The sequence below is a fragment of the Cololabis saira genome, chromosome 19 (genome assembly GCF_033807715.1).
Source record: "Cololabis saira isolate AMF1-May2022 chromosome 19, fColSai1.1, whole genome shotgun sequence".
Lineage (NCBI taxonomy): Eukaryota > Metazoa > Chordata > Actinopteri > Beloniformes > Belonidae > Cololabis > Cololabis saira.
In genome coordinates, this window is record NC_084605.1 from 8,790,723 (window position 1) to 8,815,000 (window position 24,278).

At 42.2% G+C, this 24,278-nt stretch overlaps 1 protein-coding gene across 1 annotated transcript in view; it reads right to left on the bottom strand.

The window, feature by feature from the left end:
* Window positions 1-1,597: 1,597 nt before the first annotated feature.
* The window catches only part of htra1b (HtrA serine peptidase 1b), a 40,315-nt gene continuing 17,634 nt past the window's right edge, over window positions 1,598-24,278 (bottom strand). The window contains exons 5-10 of the mRNA XM_061707857.1: window positions 12,864-13,058; window positions 12,468-12,500; window positions 10,558-10,672; window positions 7,402-7,459; window positions 4,747-4,842; window positions 1,598-2,190 (exon numbers count right to left, since the gene is read on the bottom strand). Coding sequence (XP_061563841.1) covers window positions 2,022-2,190; window positions 4,747-4,842; window positions 7,402-7,459; window positions 10,558-10,672; window positions 12,468-12,500; window positions 12,864-13,058 — 666 coding nt within the window. The 3' untranslated portion in view covers window positions 1,598-2,021. The remainder of the gene's footprint in view (window positions 2,191-4,746; window positions 4,843-7,401; window positions 7,460-10,557; window positions 10,673-12,467; window positions 12,501-12,863; window positions 13,059-24,278) is intronic.

Sequence of the window (24,278 nt, forward strand, 5' to 3'; positions counted from 1 at the left end):
TATACATGCTATACCAATAATTTATATTTGAACCAAAACTGATAGACATTCAATTTTGAATTTGATACAGAATTGCCATTTGTTGGTCACCCCACATGATGCTTTCAAGTTTAATCAAATATAACAGGCTAACAGTTAGCTATATGATCTAAGCTAGCTACTTCTCACCACATATCACTAACGAATTTACCTTCAAAACATAGATTTGCAAATAAAACTAATTATTTACAGTTTTAGGGTGGTCACCCCACATGATATCAAAATGTGACGTATACACTGCAGCAGTTAGAAAGAGGATTTATTTGTAAAGGAGAGAGAGACTACTGACCTGCAGGTTGTCTCTCTGGGACCCTCATGGAGTAACTGGCTGATGCAACATCCTCTTTGAGATGATTGTCAATATAAAAGTCCCTCAATTGTATTTTTTTCATGGTCACCCCAGATGATAATTCAGACAATGAACATATTCGGACAAGATTAGTTTGTGTATTATGATTGAAATGTGTGTACAAATGTTCCATAACTTTGTCAATAAATCTAAAACAAGTTTGAAAGTATGCCCAATAGGGCAAGCATTATTTTTAAATAGTTTTAATGTGATTTAAAACCAGTTGTCCAAACAGAAGTTAAGGCCGGACGGTCACCCCACATGATGTTTTCACACTTCAGATGGCAGAAAATGACCAATAACCAACATGTTTAAATAAAATAAGAGTGGGCACATGTAGAAGGAACGTATTAGACATACATGTTATATTTTTTATTCATTTTTATGTTTATATGTAAAAAGTTCCATTCTTTGACCCATTTACAGTAATTACTATTGACAGTTACCCACAGACTGAAATAACACCTTCTTTTGATAATTAATTGCATCTTAAATGTTTATTTTATTTTTATTTTTAATCGATGATGATGATTTGATGGGGGCAGTGCCCTAGCGCCCTCTACTGACCAGCAGCCATTGGTAGAAATATAAAACAACTCTTTCAGGAGCACTTTTGATAAGATGAGGGCAGCATTCACAGGAAAGTTAATGTGTCCTGGTGAGGGACAGGAGTCCACCACTACTGTGACAAAGCAAAGATGTGCTGGACCGTCTCCAAAAGGATCTACTATGAATCATTTAGAGATTAACTATATGTTGATCTCTAAATTACTTTAATAGATTAAAGTCAGAATTCTGACTCTTTTCTCAGAATTCAATTTGTTTTCTTCAGTGGCCCTGTTCCTCTTCCGTATTTATTTGTTTACATGCCTGCTGGATTTTAAGTTGAGCTGCTGTTTTATTTAATTCAAATTTATGTTTAAATTTGCACTATTTTACTAGTTAATAGTTGCACTGTTATAGTTTGATTGTTCAAGCGACATTCAAGAGAAATGCTCTGTTTAAGTGCAAAATGAAAAAATAAGGTGAATAAAACAAAGATAGGGGACAATCTGGATCTGTTTATTTTGCATTTGTTTAATTTTTTAATGTGTTACGACAGTATCGGATCGGGGCCAAAAAAACGTGATCGGGACATTGCTATATAAAACTAAACAAAACTATAGTGAGCTGGCATTCTGCCCCTCTGATCAACAGACACAATACAGGTTATATTTTTAAAAATAACTTTATTCCCTTTTTTTTGAAAACACTGTCATCAAACACAAAGAAAAAAACACTATTATAAAACATTCCATGGAGAACGTACAGTGCACAGTGAACATGGGAACCCTGCAGCATCGTCTCTGCAGCGACAGGCGGCGTTAGTTTGGAAGATCTGTGACGATGGAGGGAAGGAGATTAGAGGAAAACCGGAGCTGACAGGACAAGCATGACGACGCGGCAGAAGCTATGTTCCCAGATAACGAACCTCTCACAGTGTGAGAGCGTTTTAAAATGAAGAGGAAAAAAGCTGAGTGTGTGGCCTCTCTGACACGCCCCCTACTGGATGTTTCCAGAGTGTCCATGATTGGCTGAAAAGCATTGAGAGCCAGCTCGGGGATTGGTTGAGTGTTGAAGGTGGGTGTTGGGGTCAAGGGTCGACCTCCTCGGGGACGATGGTGACGATGACGTCCTCGTTGCCTCGCCGCACCACCGTCCGCAGCTTTTCGTCCCGCTTGATGGCAGCGCTGACGTCGCTGGCCGAGGCGATCCGCTCTCCGTTGATGCTGATGATGACGTCGCTCTCCTTCAGGCCGGCTCTGTTGCAGAGAACACAGATGGGTTTTAGGGAGACGAAACGCCTCGTTCCTGGTGATGTCACCAAAGCATTTGAGACGGGAGGTCCCGTTAAATCAAATCAAATCAAATCAAATCAAACTTTATTTGTAAAGCACCTTTCATACAAAAAATGCAACACAAAGTGCTTTCCATAAAACATAAACATAAAATGTATTAATGCCCCTTTTTAAAAACATCAACAGTCTCTGCGGCCCTGAGGTTCTCCGGGAGGCTGTTCCACAATCGGGGACCATAAAAACTGAATGCCGCCTCCCCGTGTGTCCTGGTTCTAACTTTTGGTATGGTTAAAAGGCCAGCACCGGAGGACCTCAGGGTCAGCGAGGGTCGATAGGGTAAAAGTAGTGCAGACAAATAAGAACGCCCAAGACCGTTAAGACACTTAAAAACTAGTAAAATAACCTTAAAATCAACCCTGAAGCGCACGGGGAGCCAATGCAGCGATTTAAAAACAGGTGTAATGTGCTCCCGCCCTCTGGTCCTCGTCAGCACGCGTGCGGCTGAGTTCTGTAATAATTGTAGATTGTACATGTTCTTTTTGGGAAGACCAGAGAGCAGGGCGTTACAATAATCTAAACGACATGAGATAAAAGCATGCATTAGCACCTCCGTACTAGCCTGAGAGAGAAACGGGCGGACTCTGGCTATGTTCTTAAGATGGTAAAAACCGATCTTTGTTATGTTTTTAATATGTGGAATAAAAGTGAGCTCAGAGTCAAAAATCACGCCCAGATTTTTAACTGATTTTGAGGGTTTAAAATCCTGTAACTTTGGTAAATATGTTTGTGGTTCCTGTATTGCTAACTTTCTAGCCTCGTCATCCTGGTTTCTTTCTCTTTGAGGAAACTGAAGGTCTGTGAAAGGTCACAGATCTCAGATGGAATCAGGGATTTATTTCTGGTTCAGGAGACCCAAATGGGGGTTAAACCTGTCAGCTGCTTCTTCAAACGCTGCAGCTTCAACACCAAACCTTTTCTGCAGGAGACACTTTACCTCCGTTCATGTTAAAGTTGCTTACGTCAACGAAAATTATGACTAAATATCGTGGTCAACGAACCTTTATCACCTGAGGAAAACGAGATGAGACGCAACGAAAATGCTGGTCATGTGACGATAATTAAATGTATAATGCAATATCGTAGACAAATAAAAATGAGACTAGAATGTAGATTACAAAATAAGAAACTCTGCTAAAATGTGTCTTCATTTTCCTTGACCAAAACGAGACGAGATGAAATGATCCATAATAATATACATTTTTAAGTCGTTTCCTCTGGTTTAGTCGCTACTGCTGGGTCAGTTTTTGTCGACTAAAATGGTCCTGGACAATTCTGACTAAAATAAGACTAAAATGCTCAGACTTTCAGTCGACTGAAACTTGACATGACTAAAAGGAGAATGAACGTGACTAAAACTAATAAAAACTAAAATGATAACTTGACCCAAAGACTTGACTGAAACAGGCTAACAAAAACAACTCTAGTTCCTGTCTGAGTAGACTAAGAAGTTGTGGATTTACTGGCATGAAGATCAAACCGTCTCCTGAAGATGAATCCAGAACATACACCAAGGGCGTAGGTTTGGTCTCAACATTGGTAGGGACGATATAACAGCATAACCTGCATGTACTTTTTGCTGGGGACGGGACATTAATAAGACCAAACAGATTGGGTGAACGGGGGTCGGGGCTACATTTGTCACGAATATGAATCTAATTAATTGATAGGCTAAATGATCAATGCAAAATAAATCTGTATTGACTTATACTAACTTTCATGTGTATTCGTTCACCTGATACACGGTTCGATTCAAACCTTTTTTTTCAAAAACTACTAAAGAAACATTTTGAAAACTTCCAGAATATTCCAGGATTTTATTAGCAATTTAAATTCAATATTTGAACATAACTTAAATTATATTAACATACACAATAAATACAAACGTATTAATAATCTCTTATCTACTACTTAACCTATATATGGAACTACATGTTGGCCTACATTGTCCTTCACCACAAGAGTAATACATTGCTTTAATTGGTTGTCTCTTTCACCTTCTTCTCCCTGATTTTCATCTCTAAAATGCATCAGTGGGTTGAGCATTTATGGAAAAAATGGTCAAGTCATCAGCCAATCCAACGTGCGTTTGAGGAAAAAAAAATGGACCGGCAAATTCAGCAAGTGAAAAGGGGTAAATTTAAGTCTGAACATAATGAAAATAATTCACTTAATAATGGTAGGGTCAATTCTATCCTTACAACATTTGGGAAGACAATCTAAATTACCTTTTATATCTGAACTCATTATATAATGCAAATAAGGTTGCTTAAAAGTTGGTGGGGACAATTTGAGCCTCCTGAAAAGTTGGTAGTGTTATGTCCCTACCGTCCCTATGCAAACCTACGCCCTTGACATACACACTAAAGTGTGTCTAACTTTGCTGTGGAAACCCAAGCGGAGGGTTCGGGTGGTTGAGTGACAGATACTGGGGCCGTGGGGAGAGATGGAGGAGGAGCTCACGTCTCAGCTGGAGTTCGACTGAGGACCTCGATGACGTACGCCCCGGAAGTGACGTCGGGGAAGTCCGACTGCCTCTCCTTCAGGTCCTTCGCCAGCCTGAGAGGAGAAAAGAGGAGAAAAACACCTAGAACCTGACATCAGAGCAGGACCTGACCAGGGTTATGCATACTTTCATCGTACCGTGTTCTGCAGAATGTGATGTCTAATAAAAGGCGTACGCTTGGTTTGTTTGTTTCATCTGGGTCCAAGTGCTGCAGAGACGTGAGGCTTTGGTGACTAGGGCTTTGGTCTTACCTCCATCCGGTGTTTTACGAGTTTTTGTAGATGGAAATGTACGTAGCGTTATAAAGGCTGCAGCCAACAGCTGCCTGAACACAACATATTAACCCTGTAGTGCAGGGGTTGGCAACCCAAAATGTTGAAAGAGCCATATTGGACCAAAAACACAAAAAACTAATATGTCTGGAGCCACAAAAAATTAAAAGTCTTGTATAAGCCTTAGAATGAAGGCAACACATGCTGCATGTTTCTATATTAGTTATAACTGGGGGAAGATTTTTTTTTCATTATGCACTTCGAGAAAAAAGTTGCAATGTCGAGAAAAAAATCGAAATGTCAAGAAAAAAGTCGAAATTTCGAGGAAAAAAAGCTGAAATGTCGAGATTAATGTTGAAGTACAATTTCGAGAAAAAAGTCAAAATGTCGAGAAAAAAGTCAAAATGTCGAGGAAATAGTAGAATTTTCGTGAAAAAAGTCGAAATGTTGAGAAAAAATTTGAAATGTCGATATTAAAAAGGAAAGGAAAAGGGAAGAAAAAAAGAGAAAAAAAGAAGAAAAAAAAGTTAAAAAAAGAAGAAAAAAGGCAAAAAAAAGGTCAAACATTTTTGAAAAAGCTCCAGGAGCCACTAGGGCGGCGCTAAAGAGCCGCATGAGGCTCTAGAGCCGCGGGTTGCCGACCCCTGCTGTAGTGTAACTGAAGTAGACTTGTAGTTCTGCAGACCGGTCTTGGTCTCAATACCACTTTTTTGTGGTCCCGGTCTCGTCTCGGTCTCGGGTCTCTGGGTCCCACCAGTTCTCAGACTCGTCATTGAGATGCTGTTTCACACCAAGGTGACAGAATCTGGTGGTCAGCAGTTCTTCCTCTTGTTAATGTACAGTTTTGTAAACTATTTGTATTTTGCATCTGATTTCATGTTTTGGTGCATCTGCATGTGTCTGTATTTAATTACAGTTTTGTGTTTATAACAGCCTTGTTTGGATAAATATATTAATAATATTTGTACATCGTTATGATTTATTAAGCATCAGGTCCATGGGGGCACGGTGGCGCAGCTGGTAGTGCAGCGGTCTCACAGCAAGAAGGTCCTGGGTTCGATTCCCGCCGGGGGACGCTGTGGGTGCTGAAGTGCGTGTTAGTTCCCCCATGACTTCGGTGCCCACACCATGGGTGGGGTTGGCAAAAGGATCTTTCTGTGTGGAGTTTGTATGTTCTCCCCGTGTTCCCCTGGGTAGCTAGTGTGAGCTACCCTCACAAACACATGCACACAGTCCTGGGCTATACATGCCCCCTCTGGCCAACCGGGGCGCCAGATGGGGTGGGGAGGATCCGGCCGGAATAACGTGATCCTTCCACGCGCTACGTTCGGCCGGAGAAACCCCACCCTGTCTGGTGAAAAGATGCGGCCTGCTCACTCCTCAGGTTAAGGAGGAGACCTGAGCTCAGTGCAGGGCCCTCCCGGGGTTGGTAGAGGATGGCAATGCCCAGGACTGTCAGTAGGTAGGAGCACGGGGTGGTAAAAATGGGAAAAAAACCGGGATAAAAATATTTTAAAAAAAAAAAAAAAAGCATCAGGTCCATTTCAGTGATGCTGATATACGATGTATTCTGATTACTATAATGGTAAATAATGTTATTTCAATCTTTACTATTACTAATCTCAACATTTACTATTCATTCCTTTCCTGAGGTGGAGGGGGGTGTTGGAGCTGGTTATTCTGCTAGAGGACTTTGGGACTGGTTAGTAGTCGTGTCTATCCTTAAAAGCACTGGAGTCAATCCTCCAATAGTGTAGAAATAGCGGTAGTGCAGTCGCCACACATATCTGATCTCAGCTGATGGATGGAAACATTTATAGTGAGTTCAACATCATCATCCACTTCTCTGTGTTATTGAGCTGCAGTTGAATACAAGCTCATATGGAAACTAGCTGAACCAGCATGGTGCTGATGTTTTACAATCACGCAGGATCAGGAAATAACTAGGTTTGTTTTTGATCTCGGCCTTGAGCTGAACTAGTCTTGGTCTTGATCCTCTCTGGTCTTGGTAGCGTCTTGGTCTCGGTTTAGGCGGTTTTGACTACAAGTCTAAACTGAAGCACAAGATTCTGGCCCAAGCGTGGCCCGGATCTGCAGTTTTCTTTGGCGCACATCTGGTTTTGACTGACAGGATGGACTCAAACCACCCACCACTCAAACCAGATCTTCAGTTTGTTTGGGCCTCTGGGCCACGTCTGGCCCAAACAACACATGACAGAACGGTAGACTGTAAACACCCTCTCTGATGTCATCCACGGACAGTTTGAGGCTCTGGAGCCGGACCTAATTCTGGTCAACCCGGATTCATCCTAAAATCCATGAAAAGAACCAGGAACTTACGACGGAGTGAGACTCATCATTCGGACACCGATGTATTTCTTCTTTGGGGACGTTTTACCTGCAGAGACACAAGAAAATGTGTGTGAGAACTCAGGTTCGGATCAGGCGGATCGTTCTTCTCTTTCGTTGTTTGTTGGTTTTTATACATATTTTTTATACATATAGCAGAAACTTTTATCCAAAGTGACTTTCAACAGAGGAAAAACATCCTGCTGTGAACTGCAAGGTAAGTGCAGATGCACTTACAGTCTGAATACCTCCATAAGCTGGCGACCATTAATATTTGTATCTGCAGTCTGAGTCTCTTTGCAAAACTGACATCCAAAGTTGGTGCCGTCTCCTGAATCGCAACAGGGAACACATTCTCCTTCACTTAATTCTTTTTTTTTTTTGGCAAACAGAGTGGCTTATTTTTACTTTTTACCACTGCACATGCTGGTAACGCAACCGCCACCCCGCTGCATCAGGTCGTAACCAAGACACAAGAGGACATCATATAGTCTGAACACACCGTTGTTGACATCTGACCAAGATTTAAGCTGATCCAAGTTATTCAATGTGGTTTGCTTTGAACTTAAGACTTAAAGCATACCATAATCTGACAATTTTAATAATTTAATTTGGTGTAGCAGGCTAAATTCTTGGCTTGATGGATAGCTTTAAGTTAAAATGTTCTCTGGGGTCCCACAGGGCTCCGTTCTTGGTCCACTGCACTGTCATCCTGCTTCTGATTGGAAACGTTTGGGGAAAACACATTTCTTATCATTTGGGCTGATAGATTTCTTTTTGATCATCTGTTCAGCAACTGGAAGACTTGACAACGTTATCTGCTGGATGTATAGAGACGCTAAAACTGAAGAGAACTTGCACAACAAAAAGACTTTAATTCACCTTGGAAAATGCTTAATATGATGATTGGATATGAAGTTGTTTAAATCCTTTATAGATCCCTTTGTTTGCAAAATTGCATTTGTGTTTTGTTTTTTCCTACAAACTGGTTCTGAACCACAACTGGTTCCGGTTTGACTTGACTGGAGTTTCCAGCAAACATTAAGGAGGGCTTCGGCCGTACTGACTGGGTCTTGTTCATGGAGGTGTTAGATCATCCCGATCTGGACAACGTCAACTTATATCACTTTTACCTTAATAAGCTTTAGGTTTCCAAGTCCCAATATGGTTATCGGTTCTTCCAAGTGGACATGATTCAATGCAGAAAGCTAAGTAAGAGTTAGAACTCAAATTTGCCAAATATAGTTACAAAGACAAGTGTTTTATTTTTTTCTCCAGCAGCTCAGATGCTGCGTGGCATGAAATCCATGATGGGAATACAGCAATCAAACTCTTTTTATACATAAACTATTTAATGACCTGAACACGTCTTGTTTTTCTTACTGATGTCAGTGTGAAACGGTCGTTTAGGAGACTGGAACCAGTACAGAACTCCATGTTAATACATTTTGAGACATTTCTGGCGTGTGAAGGAGGGAAGAAAAACAACCCCCAGCTCTGCTCATCATGAAATCATTTGTATAGACTGGCAAAGATGGATTACTAAACGTGTTCTAAGTTAAACTGGACCACCTCACATAAAGGAGTTGATGTCACATGCACATTAGAGAGCGCTAAAACAAGTTTGCGATGTCAAACAACTTTTCTGAATAGCCTTTTTTTTTCTGTCCACCGGTTCTAGTTTCTGTTGAAACTACCAAAATGACATTCAAAAAACGCCTCGACTGAGTTCCACCAGGACCCTTGATGAGAGGAGCTCCACTCAACTGGGGTCTTTGCAATAAACTGGGGTTTTTATTTGTGTTTCTTGAAGAAACTACCTTTTTGCCTCTTTCTGTATGGGGTTCCTTAGGTCATTACATCAGCTCCTCACAGTGCTGTGTTGCATTGATGAGGGTAAGTTGTGTTAAAAATTGCTGCTACGATTTTTTTTTACAGGCTTTCTATGAAAAATGAACTGTTTATGTTGATATTTTTGGCGCATATTATATAATGTAAATACCACTTACATTAAGTAGCTGCTTCATGTTGTTTTAACCATTAATATCCTTTTTATGGATGTTTTTGTTTTCGCGCCTTTTGTACTACGGCAGGCTGCTGCGTAATGTAAACCAGACAGCGCTGCAGAGCCTTTGAGCACACATTTTCTCATTATTTTACTTGTTCAGGAGCAGAAAGTGCAGAAAAGGGTCCAGAAGACTGCTAAATGTGTTCTTCTGTCTTCTGCAGGCATGTTTCCTTTGTTAAATGTAACTATTTTTTGTCTACCCCACATATAGTGTTTTGTTTTGTCCGTTAGGTGTCACTATTCCCATATTCGTCATTGTGGTTTGAGATTTATTAGTGAAAAACAAAGTGTTTTCCTGTCTGTTTTAACAGCTTTTATTTAGTAAAGTGTAGAGGTACATTTCTATGCATTAGAAAATCAAAATATCAAAATAAAAGAAAGTCAATTAAATCAGACAGTGGTGTGTTGCATTGATGATGGAGCAGTAAATGGTCCAGAACACTGCTAAATGTGTTTTTATGTCTTCTGCAGGAGGAAATAAATGCAGGAAAACAACCTCTGACTCATCATTATTCACACGTGATCCAGACCTGTTACACCGGTCTGGGGATCCCTGGAGTGATCAGTGCTCGGCCCAGCAGAAGGTAGACGGGCAACTGTCGGCTGGTGTTTTGGGTAAGCTGGCTAGAGCCGGCTCCTCAGGCCCGACGGGCTTGAGCCCAAACTCTAGTTTTGAGCAAAGACGGCTACTTTCATTTAGCGGCTCAACAAACTCTCAAGTCTTTGAATTAGGAGAAAGTATGATCTGTTAGGTCTGGGAAGGCTGGAGGTCAGCGGAGGAACTGCACTTCATTTCACGTCTACATTGACTCCAATTTCAAAACAACCTTGAAACCCATCGTTGTAAATGTTACAAAACATGTAAACTTTTTCCACAATCCCTCCACGTGTGTGATTAGTGCCAAAGTGTGCAGCTCGTTCTGGGAAACGCCTTTATATTCTTCTGCCAAATGACCGACTTATTTCCAGAAATTAAAATTGCCCTTAAAAAACAGTGTAAACTTGCATAAACTATGACAATCTGTGATTGAACTGTTGTGATGTTTCACTGTGTGTGGGTGTGGGTGTGTGTGGTGAACCTTTAGCCTGCCGGTCATGTGACTCTGCCAGGAACTGTCGGATCTTGTCTGACGGGATGGCGAAGGAGATTCCTGCAGTGACCTTCAGAGTGTTGATGCCAATCACCTCCCCATCCTACACACACGCACACACACACACACATATGAAGCGTGTAAACATGCATGGAAACAGATAATTGGAGTCATGTGTGGACTGACGACACCTGCCAAGCGTTACCTAAACCCTTTATTTACTCTCCTAACACGAACCTACTGCTGCTGGGTTTGTTTATCCGGTGACGTATAATATTTAGTTTCGCAACACACAGCTGTGGTTACAAGAAGTGAGAGGTTTGATTTCTGTTTCACAGATTTAAAGAGCAGCAGTAAAGTTAAAACTCGCAGAGGGACAAATTAAAGCAGCAATGAAAAAAAAAAGGGAAGGAAAGATAGAGTGCCCTGACAGTTATGAGGACGTGCACTTTATTACTCTCATAAAAACAAAAAGAAGGAAGTAAAGTTTGACAGCTTTCTGTGGCCTCTATAATGACGGACCTTTATTCAGCAAATGTTAGGAATGTGTCCACTTATCAAAGAGTTTTGTCTCCAGTTACTGTTGGAGGCTTCTATCAAACCCAGCAAAGAATAAATCAATGATCTGATCATAGTTGGTTTATGGATCAGTATTTTTCACAGTGATATTATCAGTCTGATGTAGATCTGCTGCTGTGTTTGGGATCATTTCATGACACATGACCCAGTTTCAGTCTTCACATTATATCCTCTGGTATACAGAAGGGTCTTTGGTACCCCTTTTCCACCAAACCGGTTCCAGGGCTGGTTCTAGTTCTGGTTCTGGGCCAGTGCTGAGTTTGGAACCGGCTTTCTGTTCTCACTGACAAAGAACTGGCTCCAGGGCAGAAGAACCAGTTCCAAGGTAGCACCAACTCTTTGCTGGGCTAGAGGAAAGAACTGCTTACGTAAGCGGAGGGGGCGTTGTTATTAAGAACAACAGTAATAGCAAAACTGCGAAACGGCGCCATTTTCAAATAAGCACCGTGCGCTGGAAACCTGTCAATGACAAAGACATTGAATCTGCTGTTTTCTGATCCCAATGAAGTAGCGTAAAGCCAGAAGCAGCAGCGGTACAATCACGAGGTGGTATAGTTGTTGTTGCTTCAATTTTCGCGCCAATGCAAACGCAGTGACGTAATGCCCCCCATTAGCATCCCAAGCTATGAAAAAACAAACCGGTTCTCTGCTTGTTCCAAGTTGAACGAGTTGTGAACCAGCACCAGCACTGGAACCGGTTTGGTGGAAAAGGGCTATGGGTGAGTTGTGTCCAGGTCTTCTAGCTGCAAAACAACCCCAGACCCTCATCCCGCCACCGCCGTGCTTGACAGCAGGTCTAGGGTGTTTGGTTTTCTCCAAATGTGGTTCCGGACATTAAGCTCAGACATCTCCACGTTGGTCTCATCCATCTGTGGGACATTGTTCCAAAAGTCTGCTGGTTTGTTCAGATGCAGTTTTGTGAACTTAAGTCGTGCTTCCTTGGGGTAAAATGTTGAGACGTCCACTCCTGGGACCGTATGAACCTAACACTAACCACTGTCTCAAATGTTTTCCACTTGTGAATTTTCTTCATCAGTGAAAAATAATGTGCTAGAAATAGCTTGTAAATGGTTTTATAACCCTCATCAGACTGATGAGCAGCAGTAATTGACTAAGACCATTGTGGATGTCTTTCCCTCTTGGTATTGTGTTAACATGCACCTGAATGCTAAAAATCTGCTTTGATAGAGGTCTAAACACCTGCTGAAGATTAGATATCAGATACAAACATTTGATTCAATGTCTGTGCATGATTCTACATCAATCTGCCAAATACTGTTAATATTAAATACTATGAAGCATGTCAAATGAAAACTCACCAGATTGACCAATGGTCCTCCTGAATTGCCGTACTGCAAGAAAAATCAAGAGTAAAACAGAAAAATGTGAAATTAAGTTCTTTTACTACCAATAATTACGCTGATTTAGATTCAAACGGAGCAATTTAACACAATGAATAAGTAAACATCTTCTGTTCACGGCATCCATTAGGCATCTTCTCCACCAGGTTTGTTATTTGTGCATTATCTTTTCATAAATTTGGGTTTGTGGCTCCATCTCAGGTAATATATAGACTGAGGGAAAAACACGAGTGCACCAATTCAAACCCACCAACAGTTACGAGTTAAACACTCAGGTTAGCTTTTAATTTTGGATTTACAGTGAAGGACTTTGCCACATTGAGGCTCAGTCTCGGGGTCCGAGGCTTCACTCACGTTGATGATGGCGTCCGTCTGGATGTAATCCATGTCGGAGTTGCGGAGGCCCAGCTCCTTGCCCCCCCTCTGGGTGGTGCTGACGATGCCAGTGGTGACGGTGTTCTGCAGGGAGAACGGGCTACCGATGGCAACCACAAACTCGCCTGGACGCAGGTCTGAAGACCGACCGAGCAGCAACACCGGCAGCTTAGTCTGAAAACAAAAGCAGAACAGATGTTTCATTCATACCAGAACATAGACGAGTCCTCAGATGCTGAAGATTTTTGCCCCTTTCAGAAGAAATGGCAGCAATGAGTCTCCCAAAAATGTTGTTACGCGGACTTCAAAAGTCTGGAAAGATGAATGCTATTAAAAAGAAACACCTGGAGAAGCGACTATAAGGTTATTATTGAACAGTGGACATAACTGGGTAAGAGAAAAATGACTCAGACCAATAGTCCGGCTGCACCTGAGGAGACGGAAACCACAGTGGCTTGAAACACACTTCACACATGCGAGGTGAAGAGTTTTCTCTTTCAGCTGCAGGACTCAGATGTGGGATTCCTGTGGAGAGCTGAGTCAGCTCTCCTTCCAGATGAAGCCTCTCTTTAAACACAACCCCCCCCCCCCCACCAAAAAAAACAACAACCTGTAACTCATCACATAGAACGCAGTCAAGAACTCAGTGTGAGGTCTCTACATCAACTGGATGCAACCTATTATTGCACTGTTATAGCTGTTTATATTACTTTGTTTACATTATTCCCTTATATGTCCATATTTATTTTATGCGGGTCTCTAGACTTTTTTTGCACTGTTGGAGTTGCTTATTTGCACTATCAACATGACAGTCATCCCATAGAGCACCTCACCATGCATTCAGAATCACAGGCTGAACCTCTGTCCTGTCACAGCAAGCACCTCGTGTTTAATCATCCTTATGCTCACAATTTGGATATTTGATTTAGTTTTATTTAGTACATTTACCATTTACTGTATTTTTCAGTCTATAAGTCGCACTTTTTTCACAGTTTGGCTGGTCCTGCAACTTATACTCAGGTGAATAGAATAGAAGCTTTGTTTATCCTTGTATTACATACAGTGTATCAACACAACTTATTTAATGAGACTTATTTATGTAAAAATATATAATTTCACATGTTCTTAAATGTTCATACACACTGAATGACATGACTAAGGAGTAAACATGACCTACAACCACGAGATGGCGCTTTAGGCTTGTGACCGGTATGTGCTACTCCTGTACCTCTGAAAATTAGGTCATTTAAACATTAATTAACCTAAATATAACTGAGAAACTTGCTTATCGGTAAATCGCTAAATATCTATCTATCTATCTATCTATCTATCTGTGAGGAACCAGAGCGGCCTCCCCACGTACAAGGGGACAAGGCAAAACTGGACCTGGGTGATGAGGTGTAAAAAAAACCTCGCAGAGCGTAGAATGCCAAAAAAAATAAGGCTTTTTATTCCATGTAGTAAAAACACATACAGGCGGAGGGCAAAATCAGCATTCCAAAAAAGGCACAATGGGGCATAGCCTCGCAACAAGCTTCCTCCATTCAGCAGACCCCTTTCTGGTATGCAGCTGCTGTTTATAAACCCAGGCAGGGTGGAGAGGTTGATTGGACACAGGTGTGCCACAATCAGCAGAACCAGGCACACCTGTGTGCTGCTCCCCCGCAGACCACGCCCAATCCTCCACTCTGCCACACACATTAAAAAAAAGTCCCGTGATGGTGAGAAGGGGAGGGGTTGCTCACTTTCTCACACATCTATCTCTCTATCTCTCTATCTCTCTATCTCTCTATCTATCTATCTATCTAATTTCTGCAGAATCCTGTTGGTATGGGCGTCTGAGTGAGGCCGTAAAGGCAGCTAGAACTGCAGACCAGGGTGAGTTATTTGTGTTTCTGTTTTCCTATTTTTGTTAATTATTTAAAATTATGTTTAAATGTTAAACAATTCCAAGATATTTAAACTCTTTAGCCAATGAAATCTTCTCACCAAACATGGGAATGCTCAGGTCAGGCGTGTTTCCTTGACTACATACCAACTGTTTTGGAAATGTTTAATCCTCCAGCAAGCTGGCAATTCAGACAATGGTGTCAATGGGGTGTCACTTAATTTTTGTATTTACCATGTAAATAAATGACAGCATCATCTGCATACATCTGGATGCTTATGCTGCCCAAGACTTGAGTTCATTAATACTTCCCGCATGGTAAACTTGTGGACAGAGATGTTTCCAGTTCAAGCCTTTAGCTGTCAATCTCGGGTTCTTATTTACCTCATTGAGGATTGTATCTTCTGTCTTTGAAGGCATCATAGCTGCATTTCCAGGAAGAGCAGCCACAGGACTAAACTGTCTCCATTTCTGAACATTTTTGTCTAACTGTGTACTGATGGATGCCTTTGAGATAACTTTTGATTTCTTTTTGACCTTATACAAATCAACTACTCTCGACTGTATGTCTCTAGTTATCTCCTTTTAGCGAGGCATGGTTCACATCAACAGATGTTTGGCTTTCACTGGTGTGATGCTACAAATGCTATAAATAAGACAAGTCAGTAAGACAATGGATTTCAAAAGCTGGAGGCTGGCTTGTCTGTGTTACATTAGATGATGTAGATCATGAAGCAGTCACTCCTACCTTATCTCTCCACCTTCATCGCCTGTCCTGAAATCCCACCAAAAAATGGACAACCATACTTTCCCCTCCCTGTTGTGGTTTCCTGATTGTTTTTATTACACCAGGCGACCCATGCCAACACGATTACATCTCTCTGCAGACCCTGACAGTCCTGGCTGCTCTGTCAGCCTGTCTGCAAAAGCTAAATAATTTAAAGCCCCACCAGTGTGTGATTACAGTACAACTGCTGAGATGGGAGTCGAGGCTGAGAACGAGTCCAGCTGGACGAGTCCAGTTCGCTTTCAGCAACTGGTTTGTGTTGCTTCAGCCCTGCAGTCAGGCTTTGTGTGATGACTGATATATGCAGGAACTACGATTCAAAACAACCCAGATGACTGAAGAATTGCTAATAACACACTGGATCAACAAGTTTTTACTGATAAACTGCCAACAGTCGTTCCCCAGCACTCCTGTTCCACTGCAGACATGTCCAATGCCTTGTGTTGATACTGGTCTGCTTGTTGCTTTGACTGAATGCCTATCTGGCAGCATCCAGCAGCAGTTTCTACTGTTGGTAACTCAGCCTGAAAATCAAAGTCAAGTCCAGAGGAATGAGGCGCAATCTAAAATACAAATGGGCCAAAAAAAAATGGGATCCTATTGCGTATAGCATGCGTAGTTAACCATTTTAACTTGGCTAACAGGCAACAGCTAATGTTAAACTATGGTGCTAATTCATATTATTTTACATTTATTTATTTATTTTTTTTAATTTAACCTTTATTTAACCAGGCAAGCAATTTAAGAACAAATTTCTTATTTACAAGTGCAGCCTAGGGGGGTAAGGGGAGGGAGCTATGATGAAAAAAAAAACTAAGTTATATAAATACACAAAAATACATTAAAACACAATACAAAAGATAACACAATTAATCAAACTAATTTATTCTTCACTCCTTCAGCAGATTTGCAGTGGGACCTCCCGTTGCAAATGTCGTCACTTTAGCAATACCAGAAATGCGTGCTGTGTGTTTTGGATGCTTGATTAGCATTAGCTGCCTGCTCTAAGCTGAACTCTCTTTAAGATTTGAGTGACTATGTTCTTTTAGGTCGTTTAAGTTTTTGCAAAGTAGCAAAAACGATCAAATCTTACTACTGCGTGTACCAGCCGCCAGTTAAAGGTCTAAGCAATTTATCTAAGTACTCTGTGAAACTACTGTGTTGTCTTGGTCACATTAAGCCTTGGATGACCTTCTAAATTCACAGAAACTAAAATCTTTATATGACCACATAATGACTATTCAATAAAACTTTCACTGTCATTTTTGACCAGAATTTATCTTTTAATTCTTATATTAAACATATCCACCCTCAATAAAAGACTGTTTTAACGCTTTGTCTCTGATACTGATTTAGTTTTTGTCTGTTGCCCAGAGATTTTCAGACATCTCTTTTGTTATCTTTTTCTGCAGTTCACAGGTTGGCCACTAGGAGGCAGTAATATAGCACTGTAACTAATGCAGCTCCTTTAACTCGTCTAAAGCTCTACTGGCTTTGCCTGACGCCTGCAGCTGCAGAGTTTGGAGGCTGGCCAGCCCTCCGCGAGTCCTGTCCCCGTAACCTACTTCAAGGCCAAGATGTGACACGAGGGAGACACTGAGAAGTAAAGCTGGCATGATGTTTGGACTCAACTGCCATCAACTCCACGCTTCACCTGGCATGACCTTGCATTCACCTGGCTGTTTGTGTGCACACGTGGAGCCCATTTCCCCTGTTAAATAACAGGCCATCAGGCCAGTTACTCGACAGAGAACTCTGACCCACTTTTGGGTCTGTTTAGTAAGAGAAAGAGTGGCAGGAGGAGGGGAAGGAGCAACAAGGTGAGGAGGAGGGCAACGAGAGGTGCATTCAGTGTACTGGGTCCTTTCTTTACCCACGTTCCAGCCCATAAAATTCAGCCTTGACGGTGTTGGCGACGGGCAGGCAAACAAACAGATGGAAGTGAAAACAGGGCTCTCCAGTGGCACGAAGGGCCGATTGCACAAAACTGAGTGGAGGGCAATGAGACGAGCAGATGTGGCCGATGTGACAGATGCAAACAGGTTTTTCATCTCAGACCTGCTGTGGAGCGATTCCAGACAACCACCGGCGACAAAACTTGAAAAGAAACTTTTATCTCATCTCCCGAGTTAGACTGATAGGCCGGAGAAGCGTGTCTGAACCCACAGCGATGCTCAAAGTCTGCATTCACTGCTGAGACGCCGCATTTCTCTCATCCAGGCAGAAGGTGAAAGAATGAACAATGCAAGATCCTGATTACCAAACGTCATATAACGTGACAACTACAAAACAGACTTGCTTTCGTCAGGGTACAAGTATGCAGATTGGCATCGTCTTGCTGAAAAATGCAAGGCCTTCCCTGAAAAAGATGCTCATTTTATAGCACCATCACACCCCCATCACATCAGAGGTGTAGTCATTTGAACAGACCTGATATAATCTGGTGTTCGGCAGGTTTCTTTGGCCCACATTTGGCCTGGCTCAGTGCTTCTCAATCCTGGTCCTCGTGGGCCCCTGTCCTGCATGTTTTAGATACTACCCTGCTTCAGCACACCGTGATACAAGTACCTGTGTCATCAACAGAGCTGTGCACACCTTGGTGACAAGCTAATGAGGACCTTTAATTAGAATCAGGTGTGTTGGTGCAGGGAAACATCTAAAACATGCAGGACAGGGGCCCACGAGGACCAGGATTGAGAAGCACTGCTGGCCTGGCTACACCTGACTGGGAATGGGCGATATTTTACCGTTCACGATATACCGTCAAAAAAATTCCACACGGTAAGAATTTGTCATCTCGCGGTAAAAACGATAAATTCCTGTTGATGACTTTTTTGTGTAAAGGCTGATTTATGGTTCTGCAACGTGGAGGAAGGAAGGAAGGAAGGAAGGAAGGAAGGAAGGAAGGAAGGAAGGAAGGAAGGAAGGAAGGAAGGAAGGAAGGAAGGAAGGAAGGAAGGAAGGAAGGAAGGAAGGAAGGAAGGAAGGAAGGAAGGAAGGAAGGAAGGAGAGAGCAGGAGGAAAGAAGGGAGGAAGGAAGGGAGGAAGGAAGGAAATAAATGAGCCAGAAAGAAAGAAAGAAAGAAAGAAAGAAAGAAAGAAAGAAAGAAAGAAAGAAAGAAAGAAAGAAAGAAAGAAAGAAAGAAAGAAAGAAAGAAAGAAAGAAAGAAAGAAAGAAAGAAAGGATAAATTCCCGTTGATGACATGTTTGTATAACAAACGTGGTGGATCTGAGAGCGAGATAGATTTATAGTTAAAAAGGTGGAGTTGAATTGGTATTTTTTTTATCGTCATTTTTATCGTTATGGGGATAAATGCCAGAAATTATTGTGATAGATTTTTTAGTCCATACCGCCCATCCCTACACCTGACCCTCACAAATGTGAGCTTTGGGCCACATCTGATTCATACAAATCAGCTTCATTTCCACTCTGTCACATCACAGTGGTCCAGTCTCAAATGAGCCTTGACCCGAAGGAGACAGCAGTGCTATGGCTTCTTCTCTGCAGAAGTTTAACCTGCAAAGGCTTAAACCTACAAAGCCAATTATGGGAGTGTTTTTGAGTCCGTTTCCGAAGGCCTGAAGGTCACAGGCTTCAATGCCATGTTTTTTGCACACAAAGATTTCTCCAGATTCTGAAATATTATATGATTGGAGAGTTTTTCTTGTCCTTGCCTACATCCGTGTGTACCGAAATCCATGTAAAATAGAGAAACTTGGCGAAACTTTGACTCCAATGAGGTCAGTCCCCAAAAACAAACATAATCTATCTCCCGAAGGACATGTAGACATGAAAACAACCCGTCCTGGTTCTGAACGGACTCATTCAGCTGTTCTAATCAGAGTTTTACCCCATCAGCCGAGCATAAAGCTCATCTGTTCACCTGTGCTGAAGCACAAACACGACTCAAACTGCCGGTCAGCTGCAGAGCCCCGCCCACCAGCAAAACAAGCAGGTTTCCCGCTCTGTGGTTGTCAGGATGAAAGTGTCGTATCCAGGATGAGATCACAGAGGCCAAGAGGCCCCTCTTAGTCATCATGTAGGAGACGCCAGCACCAAAGAGACCAAGCAAAGACCACAGCGAGGAGCAGAGCTGGCTTCCTCTCATCACCCCTGCTCTCCTTCTCATTATTCCTCTCTGCTTCCTTTTGTGTGTCACTGCTTTGACACAAACCCAAGAAAAGGAGATTCTGAGGGTCTTAATGTGCATCATTCATCGATGATCACGCCATCTTCACAAGGTCACAGCAGTTAATAGATGAAATTGCTTGAGATCTGCAGTACGGCTGAGTACGACTTCTGTTTGCAGCCCTAATCAAAACAAGCCTGGACGCTGTGTAAAATGGAAATAACCAAGAAGACCAGACGAATGTGGTCTCATTCTGGTCTGATACGGGCTTTGGACCTCCGCAACAGTTCTGGATCAACTGCCTCCCTTTGGTGGGAGGTCTTAAATGCTGGGAGGCCACTTCAGCACCTGGACTCTTCAACCTAGTCATGTGCTTGTAAATCTTGCTGAAATAAGCAAGTCCTTCCCTGAACTGAGCTCTGGGTGCCGATAAGAAGCCCCAAGGTTCCTCTCGTCCATCGTTTCCCTAAAAGTGATATATTTTGAACCCTGCTCACATACATCTTCAAGTGGCTACCTGTGCTCTTAAGACGGGTTTACGTCACCTCAGTTTAGCTTTAATTAAAGGAGCATGAGGCTCCTTTTAAGAAATGAGACTCTCTAGCGCCACCCTTCGCCACGACGGCCGTCGGGGGTACTGCAGCCAACAGTGAAGCCGGCACGGGAGAACGGGGAGAACGTGCATGCAGCGTCATGTGACGTCACATCCGCAGCCCAGCGCAGGAAATTCCGGTCACAATTGCAGCACATTTTGCAGCACACAGCCTGTTCAAGGCAACGGAGAGATACACTAGAGGGCTCATTCATTTTGGTTTGGAACGCTTCATCTGACATTATTACTAGAAAACTTAAAACGTATACGAATTTTTTTCATAAATCCTGCCTCAAGCTCCTTTAATAAGACCTGGAAACAAGCATTGTGGCATAGAATTGTCAAATTGGTTAAATTCACCATACGAATGGTTACAGATTACTTTTGTAATACTGTATTTGACCCGGTCTTTGTACGTTTTGACCGAATAGAAACGTAATTCTTGCCATCAGGGCAGCTGACAGTCCTGCCGGGGCCCGGGACAAAATAATCTAAGATGGACCCCCTGCGCCCGGATCTCTCCTTCTCCCTCTTCCTTTCCTCTCCGCTCTTCAGGTTTTTATACAAGCTAATGGACGTTAACATTAGAGTTGGCCAGTTAGGTTAAGTTACAAGGTTGGTAAACGTTGGCTACGCTGTTTTTTACCTTGCTCTACGCTGACTTTATTAATTCCAGCTTCACCGTCACCACCTTTTTAAAATATTTGTGTAGAGAATCTATGAGGCCTCTATTTTCTTCTTCTCTTTTCTCTTCTTTTCTGAGCACCGGACTTGTGCTGACCGGACATTTTGACCATTCTAATGGTTGAATTAAATGATAACGTCAAATTTTGATCAGCGGCCAAACCATTTTTGTGTTGGGGGTTCTTGACCAGAAGGACAATTAGGAAGAAAACAAATAACAAGCTTTTATGTAACTCAAATACTACATATTTTTTCCACAAATAGGCATATTTTGAAACATTTTGAAAAATGATTCCATAATTTAATGAGAATTAAAAAAAAAAAAATATATATATATTTTTTTTTTTTCTTCAGTTCTTGGCCCCCCCCTACCCTGGGCCCGGGACAACAGACCCGTTTGTCCCCCCCTATCGGCGGCCGTGCTTGCCATTGTAAGAATGAGATTTTACCTCTTTTCTTATCATTTTATTTAATTTTATTTGTTAATTACTGTTTAATTGTGTCTTGCCGCTTTTAATGTTGATGTAAAGCACTTTGAATTACCTTGTGTTGAATTGTGCTATACAAATAAACTTGCCTTGCCTTACTTTTGAGATGTTCTGCTGCTGCTGAATTCAAAATGAGTTGATATTTTGCACAAAATTGTAAAATGTTTGACTTTCAACATTTTATGTTTTTTATTCTCTGTTCTTTCGTAAGATTTGTAAATCTTAGCTTTCTGGTTTTATTTACATTTCACATACCGGTAGTTGTTGAAGACCCGGGTTTGTATTTGTGTTGTTTCTGCTTGATGAAGACGCAGAGCATCTAAAACGCACGCTTCTTCTCACCTCCTTTTCTTTCCGTCAAAGTTATTCTGGATTAAACAAACTGAGCTTTGCCAACTGTCAGGAATTCGTTGACAGGATGAAGCTTGTGAGACAAAACATGACACAAAGGACTTCTCGCTCCACGCAGGTAGTAATTATTTCCATGGAGACCGTTTGTGATTAATGCAGGAATTTCTCTTAGATCAATGTTGGACTGAAGGGGAATGACATCTCAAAGGGCTTCACCGAGTGGACCGAGAGCCAGAAACGCACCCAGCGGCTCCTGCCTGCACACGCTCACGCCGAAGGACTCAAACGCACCCAGAAACACCATTCTGTCCTCGTTCTGAGCTGAAAACAGACTTTTCCTCTGCATGTCGGTGATGTTTTCCACTGGATGACGTCACAAATGTTTCCGGTCTTCAATCACAGCTCACGGTTTCGATCGTGAATCACCCACATGGATGTTTCCAGCTCCCCCCTTGTTCCGTGACCCAAATACACAAAGTGATGGATGTTGCCAAACTGAGCTCCAGCAAACATGAGAGGTCCATGAAGCGCTCTGTGGATGCATATTCTGCAGCTTAACTTTAGGCAACAACACCCTAAAACTATTGTTTGATCATCATGAAAGGTTTTGTCTGGATGGAGGTTGAAACATCTTCAAGAGCCAAGAAAAAAAGGCTTTTGTCATCACGGGGAACTCCACAAGATGAAGTTTTGGCATTAGAAGCTTCTGACGGACTCACTGCTATGAGTTAGTTTGAGTTAGTTGGAGAAAGTCATGAAAAGGAAATCTGAAAAAGATTGTGAACTCTAAGTGACCTGCAACCTTCCTCAACCTTCTTGACAAAGATCATAAGAAATATGAAGGGAACCGTGCAGAGCGTCTGAGCTCCGCCTCCAGATGCTCATCCATCCTCAACGTGCAATCACACGTCTTCACCTGGTCTGACGTCGGCAGCTGCCTTCACACCCTCACTGCTGGTGCATCGTTGGCTCCTCGTTGTTTGGTACCATCAAAGTAGCAGGTGTTGCATCGTTTACGGGGTTGGGACCATTGTTTCTTCATTGTCTCGGACAAAACTGAGCATCTCCATGATTTAACAGCTTCAGCAGCAGGATCCTTCAGTAGATGACTTGATCAGTGCCTCGTGGTTCTGGAGGAGTTCTGGTCCCTTCTTTCTTTCTTCCGTCTGGTTTCCTCCAAATACTGTATGTTTCTGGACGTAGTGTTGTTTTTGTCGTAGTGTTATATTATTGTTACCTTATAGACTCAAGAATACATTCATTCCAGATACAGAAGACTCTAATTTGAGTTTACAACATATTTATTTTTCCGCATTTCTCCCCATCTTTGTCTTTTTTGACGACACATTGCGTTTTCTTTTCTACGTCTATGTAGGAAAGTGTATCCAAAGATGGTTCTTCTTCTTCTCCAGCCCCAGAGCAGATCCCTGCGTGGCCATCGGCCCCTTTCTCTATGTGACTTTGTTTTTAATTGACGTGAACCTAGAGCTCTGCGTTAACGGCATCAGTCTCTAACTCTGCAGCTGCATCTTCTGGATCTGATTCCCCGCTGCAGCGACTGGGATTGAGGACGTGACGTCACCCAGCAGAACTAAACCAGAGGAAACTACTGAAAACATGGATGTTAAGGATCTTTGGTAGAACATTTCGTCTCGTTTTGGTCAACGAAAATGAAGACACATTTTAGCAGTTTTTATTTTGTAATCTACATTTTAATCTCGTTTTTATTCGCCAAGATATTGCATTATATATTTAATTATCCTTATCATCACATGACCAGCATTTTCGTTGCGTCTCGTCTCGTTTTCCTCAAGTGGTAAAGGTTCGTTGGCGATGAAATTTAGTCATAATTTTCGTTGACGAAAGCAACTTTATCTGGATGTTAGGACCAAACATGTCCACTCTGGTCTCACCTGTCCAGAGGACATGGTTCCAGAAGTCTGAAGGTTTCTTCACATGCAGCTTTGTGAACTAAGTCCATGTTCTTTTCAGACAGCAGAGGTTTTTCTCCTGGAAACTCTGGTAAACTGTCCCGGTCCAGTCGTCTTCTGATTCTGCTGCCTTGGACTGTGACAGCCTGGAGGCTCCAGGATCTAATCCTTGTTTGTTTTTTCTGCTTTTCTCAGCCTGAAATTACTTGGACGTCCACTCCTGGGGAAGACTTGAATGTTTTCGTCTTCCTCACTTTCGAACATTTCCCTTCAAATGGTTCAATAACCTTTTCCAGATTGACGAGCAGCAACAATTCACTTCCCATGACCACTGCTGATGTCTTTCCCTTTTGGCACCTGACTGCTCTGGACCACAATCATCTGCATTTCTAGAGGTCTGCAGAGCCGGCGGTGACGGCTTCATCGGTACTTAGTAGTGTTCATGTGAGCCTGGTGGTTTCAGGTGAATAATTGAACAATAATTGTTCATCTGAGGGTGTATTTGTCCCTGGGACCCTCGACAATCACAGTTGTTTTGCTTT